The sequence below is a fragment of the Triticum aestivum genome, chromosome 5A (assembly GCF_018294505.1).
Source record: "Triticum aestivum cultivar Chinese Spring chromosome 5A, IWGSC CS RefSeq v2.1, whole genome shotgun sequence".
Classification (NCBI taxonomy): Eukaryota; Viridiplantae; Streptophyta; class Magnoliopsida; order Poales; family Poaceae; genus Triticum; species Triticum aestivum.
Genome location: NC_057806.1, coordinates 129,748,061 through 129,754,914, shown reverse-complemented (window position 1 = coordinate 129,754,914; position 6,854 = coordinate 129,748,061). Strand labels below are relative to the sequence as shown.

General features: G+C 42.7%; 2 protein-coding genes across 7 annotated transcripts in view; one reads left to right on the top strand and one right to left on the bottom strand.

Moving 5' to 3' along the window:
* LOC123102615 (meiosis-specific protein PAIR3) overlaps positions 1-1,895 on the top strand; it is a 10,883-nt gene extending 8,988 nt beyond the window's left edge. For 4 of the 5 annotated variants that reach the window (XM_044524025.1, XM_044524024.1, XM_044524023.1 and 1 more), the window contains 3 exons: positions 638-772; positions 1,265-1,356; positions 1,436-1,895. In XM_044524025.1, coding sequence (XP_044379960.1) covers positions 638-772; positions 1,265-1,356; positions 1,436-1,504 — 296 coding nt within the window. In that variant the 3' untranslated portion in view covers positions 1,505-1,895. Of the gene's footprint in view, positions 1-637; positions 773-1,264; positions 1,357-1,435 lie in introns of those variants that run through there. The other variant, XR_006449082.1, reaches the window with a different exon arrangement.
* Positions 1,896-2,193: 298 nt separating this feature from the next.
* Positions 2,194-6,371, bottom strand: LOC123102614 (ATP-dependent 6-phosphofructokinase 5, chloroplastic). Of its 2 annotated transcripts, none has more exons than XM_044524021.1 (14): positions 6,061-6,371; positions 5,279-5,608; positions 5,098-5,179; positions 4,779-4,852; positions 4,587-4,698; positions 4,337-4,432; positions 4,149-4,250; positions 3,978-4,052; positions 3,647-3,787; positions 3,399-3,515; positions 3,201-3,305; positions 2,940-3,020; positions 2,725-2,853; positions 2,194-2,626 (listed from the first exon to the last, which is right to left on the bottom strand). In XM_044524021.1, the coding sequence occupies exons 2-14, from the start codon at positions 5,575-5,577 to the stop codon at positions 2,459-2,461; spliced, it is 1,581 nt and encodes a 526-aa protein (XP_044379956.1). In that variant the 5' UTR covers positions 5,578-5,608; positions 6,061-6,371; the 3' UTR covers positions 2,194-2,458. The 2 variants fall into 2 exon arrangements, with proteins under 2 accessions (XP_044379956.1, XP_044379955.1); XM_044524020.1 differs by lacking the exon at positions 6,061-6,371 and adding an exon at positions 5,700-5,889.
* Positions 6,372-6,854: the final 483 nt, after the last annotated feature.

The following is a 6,854-nucleotide window of genomic DNA, read 5'->3' as shown; positions in this document are numbered from 1 at the left end:
AAACTTATATAGGTTGATTTTGTTCTTGAATCACTTTCATTGCCTGAATACTGAAGCATAAAATCAGTGCCATGAAATATTATTTTGAGAACATTTAATGTACCAATTCTTTGAATCTGTCTGCAGCTATCCAATATGGTTTGGTTATTTCTTACTCCCTCCGTCCGAAAAAACTTGTCCCAAGCTTGTCCCTCAAATAGATGTATCTACCACTAACTTGGTGCTAGATACATCTATTTGAGGGACAAGCTTTTTCGGACGGAGGGAGTATTTACTACTGTATCGTCTACTCTTTCGACTTTTTACTGTGTATGCATATATATAGGCTTAGAAGTTAGAACCTACCCCCTCCGTCCCATAATATAAGAATGTTTTCCAAGCTAAAACAGCTTGAGAAACGTTCTTATATAATGGGATGGAGGGAGTATTTGGTTGGTATGCTAACCATGCCACACCACAAGTTAGGTAGGTTTGACTAAGTTAGTCGCCTGTTTGGTTAGTAAGGTACACTTGGGGCAAGATTCCTTTGTGAATCCTTGTACTTTACCTTGTTTTCTTGCATGTCTTCTTTTGTTTCTCTTGAATAAACGTTAGTTACTCAAATGATATAACCTGGTCCTATGTCTTCTGGTTGCAGAGCAACAAGAACTGTTAAGGGTTCTTCATGAGAAGTTTAAGGAGGAGGTTAATCAGCAGTTGCTTGGTTGCAAGAACTCTCTTGAGGAATTTGAAGCCTATCATGCAGAGCTGAAGGGAGTAGCTGACAAGCAAAGTAAGTTTAACTTCAAACCTTGCACTTGCAAAATGCAAATGAAATATTTACTCGCTGGACTATTTATTACAAACTGATACTGCATGAACTCCCAAAAATGTGGAACATGTTAACCTTTGTCAAAGCGGAGCCGTATGAAGTATCACCATTGTTGGAGCACTTGATTACAGATTGCGAACTTTATGTCATATAACTGATCCAGGCACATAAGATTACAATATTGTAAGGTTTGAAGTTTGTTGGTGAATAATGTGGTTAAATCAATTTTTTTAATTGAAAAGAAATGATTGCCTAATTGGCACACGGTTAGAAGAAAGTCACCAGTGAAGTAATTATAGTTTTAGCTCACTGTAATCATTGTTAAGAGGCGAATGGAATGAATCATCATACAGCCACTTGAATTAATCTGTTTAAATGCTCTACTTTCCTAACCGTTTGCCACCTGAATTACCACTACTTAACCATGGTGTTCTTTTATGATTGCATCAACAGAAGCATCACACAAGAAGCTCCTCCAACATGCTGAGAGAACAGTTGCTTCTCAGCTCAACGATGCTGAAATCAAAATCTCGGAGGTTCAGAAGGTAAGGCAAACATCATTCCTAAACCCCAGGGATGCCGTATTGATCAAATGCTAACCTTTTCCAAGAAAATGTTTCGCAGAGAGCCCGGAAGAAGATGAATGGCCTAAAACACGTGCTCAAGGAGCTCATCACCGAAACTGCAGATTGATCAAGTTAACCTCGCTACACAAGTAGATAGATAGCTAAGGCGAAACCAGTAGGGCACCACGTCACAAACAGGTCCACGGCTCCATTTTACAAAGGGTATAGAAGGACGGTGCCAGAACGCATTTAGAGTTCTTTTGCTTACAGTTGCAGTTTGAACTATGCCTTAGTACGAGCCTATATCCGTAATTCTCCGTAGCATCGTTTGACCTTCTCTACTATTTTGAGTCGGTGACTCACTAACTTACCACCCATTCAGGTGCGCACTAGTGTCTTAAACCATGACGCATTTCTTCAATGAATCGTGTCCTGACTCGAGTAATGTAATGATCCAGTACAAAATCAATCGCAGATGCTTAAGTTGAATTTGCTGCCATGTGAATGCGATAATTAAATCGAGTGTACTCATCTGGTGGCATCTTTGATTCTTTTTTGCTTATGCCCTTTTTCTTTGAGCTTTTGTGCATGAGATTTGGATCAGAAGAAATTAGAGGCAATGTATGTCTTTGCTGTACTCAAATGGCAGACATCTTTGATCATTTTTGCCATTATTCCAGTTTTATGTACGTCTGAACACAAGTTTGGCACAGTACATGCAAAATGGGAACCTATGATGCACTTTTTTTTTTGCAGATAACAGCTTTGGCGCCAAACAAATTCACATTAAAAAAATTGTTAGTTACTCCTGTTCACGAATATAAGATGTTTTTGATATTCCAATATGGACCACATGTGGACTGAAATTTGTTTACAAGTTTTTTTGTTAGAACATCTTATTTGTTTACATTTTTTTGAAATTTACTGTTCATCCGGTAGCAGATGAGCTCAGGATCAGCCAGGAATTACAGGGCATACCATGTCTTTCTGATGGAAGACAAAAAAGAATGACATTGACAATCCTGTACACCACCGGTACTTCTAGCACTAGAGTTTACAAACTTTGGTTGTCAAGAACTGATCAACAAAAGTCAGGTTGACCTGTGGATGTCAAGCACCTGTGCCACATCCTGCTGTTTGGATCGACAAGCCTTGGCGTCTTGATAACTTCAGGTATTGGCAGGTACACGTTATGTGTGTTGCATATTCCGGTTGTGATGCCGCTGAACCCTGCAAAGGCGCCATGAACCTGCAAGGTTCAATCAGGGACCAATGCTCATCTCAGAAAACAGAAAACACAAAAACTTGTTGCGAGACACAGGCAGATCGAGAGAAACGGCGTCTTACAGCATTCTGACCGAGCACCGTGCACAGGATGGCATCCGATGCATTGGCACGCACGGCGCGGAGCATGTATGTAGGGTCGATGTACTTCACATCAGAGTGGACGTTTATCTCTCTGAAATGAGACTTGATCTGTGAAATGGCATTGGTTAAGTTAAATGTTGTGTCATTTACAGCACCTACATCATGGTGAAGAACACCTAATGATATGGACCAACCTTCTGTTGAAGGTGCACACCGATATCACTGAGAACCATGTTCCCTGAAGCATCAGTTGCGTTTGACTTCTGCAAATATTCCTGGAAACATAGTGCAATATCTCACATAACAATTCTTGTAACAGAACAGAAAATACTGCAACGTTTCTCAATTGATGCACACACGAGCCCATCCCTAATTCAAGAGATCCTTGGTAAATCACTCATGCTGGCAGTTAAGTTTCCCAAGACAATTGATCTTGTATGTGAAGGTAATCTTACCTGCCCAGCACCTTCGGCAACACACATGAGAGCAAACCCCTTGGTCTCTATCAAGTGCTCAAGGTGCCGAAGAACTCCGTTTGGTCCATCAAGGGTGAATGGTACCTTCATTTGGATTACCACGTATTAAATCAATCAGAGGAGAGGGATATAGTGAGTTGGAAGGGCAGACACAGCACAAGTTAAAGAGTTTGATACCTCAGGTATCAGGCAAATGTCGACTTGCCCGCTTGACAGGGAAGCATGCATTGTGATAAATCCGCTACTTCTTCCCATCAGCTTCACCAATCCGATGCCATGAAATGCGGAATGTGCCTAACCATAGAGCGTCAACCACAAATATAGTTTTAATTTGAGGGGCAACCAATACGACAATGTATTCTATTGTCCGCTTGCAGATATGTACACATGAGATGAGAGTCTGAGAGGTTGCTAAAATGAATCACCTCAATATATGCAGAGTTGATAGCTCTTTGTGCTGCCTCCACTGCAGTATCAAATCCAAATGTCTTGTCCATCAGTAGTATGTCATTGTCAATTGTTTTTGGGACACCAATAATCGACACTTTTAGTTTTCTCTTCCGGCACTAATTTTCACCAAAAGAAACAGTCAGACATAAGTATGCAACCTTCCACCCATACATACTGATCCCTAATCCCACAATCCATGCTACTACGTCATAGTTGAGCGAGACCAAAAAATGTTTCTGGTACAATCTAGTCTAGGAGCTGAAGGAAAGACTTGCTCTGACGCAAGGAAGATATAAATTAACATACCTCGCCATGTATAGCATCAGCTCCAGCATGAGTTCCATTTCCACCTAGTACAAAGAGCATGTCAAGCCTCCTGGCCTGAATGTGGATTGCAGAAATCAAGTCAGTTAGTCTTCAACATACCACCTTGTAGTAAACATATTTTTGCAGCATACCAGAATTGCATGTACATGCCTGGATGCTGTCGACAATGTCTGAGATACTTGCCCCGCCACGAGACACTCCTAAGAAACTGCCACCAGCAAGATTGATATTTTGGACGACATGTCTATTAAGCTGGGTGAAGTAAAAGAGCCACAAACTTACATCAGGATGGTTATCAGTGTTTCCAGATTACTTTATAATGTACAAAGAATTCTTACCGGCACTTCCGCTAAATGATCTTCAAAAAATCCGCGGAAACCATGCTGTATCCCAACAATGTTTTTCACTCCGTATTTTTCAAGTGTAAGCACAATCTACAAGACTCAAGAGTGAAAGCACGGCACTGTTCAAAATTGTGAATTGTGTTTTCTTCAAGAGAATTTTCAGAAGATATAATAATAAGGTACTATTAGTCTTTTATTTATCGGTGCAGACAGTCAGAGATCAACTCATCAAGTTCTATTCTACCTGCCGGATGACATCGTTGAGACCAGGGCAAAGTCCGCCACAAGTTACAATTCCAGCCTTTACGCACTGAGGCTCAAAATATATTTGTTTACGTGGGCCTGCCCGGTGCACCCTGGAAAAGACATGAGTTTGTGTGAGCTCAGAAAATAATTGGCACAAGTAAACAATAGAAAATTGCAGAGTGTTTGTCACCATTGTTCAACCCAGCTGCAATCAGGATCAATGCATTCAGCTCCAGCAGACGTTGGCGAGGCAAACTTGATAACCTGAAGAATCAACAACTTTGTAATGAGAGATATTATTGCATTTACCTTGATGCTGCACACATGGACATTACAATTGAGGTCTATCATACACATTTACTAATAGCCAAAGTGCAGAAAAAAAAGGAGCATGCTACATTTATGTTAAAAGATCAAACTATATTCAGACAGCCAAAGAAACTATTCAAGTAATTGATGGGGAGTTTGATCCATGTCTGGTATTTTGATCACTCAATGATGAAGCATACCTTCAAAAGTGCTCTGTCGTTGTCATTAACATAGCCGTTCCATGACTCTTCCAAAGAACCATCAACATTCTCCAGAGGGGTCCTGTTGTGGACAAAGCAAACATCAGAAAAATCCTAAAGAGATATAGTTTGATAACCAACAGCATAGATCAAGACAAATGCATTAGACAGAAATGGATACCTGCTCTTGAGAGAAAATGTCGTCGGCCTCGATTCCACATCAATTATATCTGTCAAATGCGGCAAACTGAACCGCCTATCGAAATCCTCTTGGAATTGATTCTTCCAATTCAGATTCGAAAAGTCCAGTTTCGGGCGATCCATGGACATGGCTCTGGCAACCAAGTGACCTGCTGCTCTTGATTTATTTCCATATCCAATAGTACATCGCAAGCCATAGCACCGGGGCATCACAGAACTGAGTTGCCTCTGACTTGAAGTGATTGTGCCAGCATAGTCCACCGGCGATGCTAGAGCCATGGCTTCTTTATAGTGGTGAGTATGCAAATCCCTGTGAGACAGGTCCTATCTTGCCATCAGTAACAGATGATGATAACAGATTGTAAATCAGGCGTTCACAGATTTTCCAACAGCAACTCAACTGTAGAACAGGAAAAGGCAAGAATCCCCCCTCACTACAGGGGACAAAGTAACCAGCTGAATTTTTTTGCTCCTTGTATTTTGAACAAGTTGTCATATGCACAGCCTCACAAAAAAAGGTGTTATTTAAGTGGAAAGCAACAGAACATGTGAAACCATGGTGGAGCAACAGGACAAATCATGTGAGTAGGGAGTAGGGGGCTTTCTTTTGGCAGGAAAAAAGAGAGATTTTTTTTTCTCCGATCATCGACAGTCGACATCACCCGCCAACCATCGCGATTTTATACCTAAAGTAAAATACAAACGTACCTAACCCCGACAGAAGCAAGGGAAATCACCATGATCGAATTGCAGGAAACGCACCTCTCTCTCTTGGACTTGCTGTGCAGGCGCCGGTGGAGAGGAAGGCACACGCCGGCGGAAGTGGCCGAGGAGAGTTGGGAAAGTGGCGGCCGAGGCACGCACGTGTTATAGAATCGGAGTAAGGGAGAGGAAGCAGAGGCGGCGCCGTCTTTGATGCGGGCGTCGCCGTCTCGGATTCTTTGGAGAACGGGGAGAAAGAGAGGAGAGCGGAGACCGCGACGAGAACAAGGAGGATTTTTCTTTTTTGAGCTGACAACAAGGAGGATTGCCCAAGAGGAAACAATTCGGGGGAGGATCGCTGACAGTTAATCCATGGAGGAGGCCCGTGATGGCTACCGTGGAGAAAATTACTGAACTGACTAGGTACACCACAATTCGAGAAACAATTTACTCCTTTAAAATAGATGATCCAACTTTATATTTTAAAACAAAAAGAGTATATCTATACCTCTATATCTATATCTATATCTATACCTGCTGACCAACTTTCTCATTGTAAGATCCAAGAGTCCCTCTCGGAGACATCTGCCATGAGAGCATTGTAAGACTACCCTCGCTAGCTAGAGGCGTCGGCGCTCGCCGCACCGCCGTGTGCCACCCCGGGCACGGCGTCCACCCACCGGCCTTCCGCACCACACCGCCGTGTGTCGCCTGGGCACGGCGTCCACCATCTGCCTGCAGCTGCTAGGAGGCGTGAGCTCACCGACAGCTGTTTCCTGGGTTGGCGGCTTCCTTCCGCCGTGCACCACTCGGGCTCGGCGTCCATCCCCCCTCCTTGAGCTCCACCGCGCTGC

Excerpts from the sequence above, each read along its gene's own strand:
- LOC123102614 (XM_044524020.1), bottom strand. The coding sequence starts at position 5,794 with ATGACAACTTGTTCAAAATACAAGGAGCAAAAAAATTCAGCTGGTTAC. Across the intron at positions 4,433-4,586 it reads TCAACGATGTCATCCGGCAG|ATTGTGCTTACACTTGAAAA; the intron begins GTAGAATAGAAC and ends TGAGTCTTGTAG. Across the intron at positions 4,251-4,336 it reads ATCATTTAGCGGAAGTGCCG|CTTAATAGACATGTCGTCCA; the intron begins GTAAGAATTCTT and ends TACTTCACCCAG.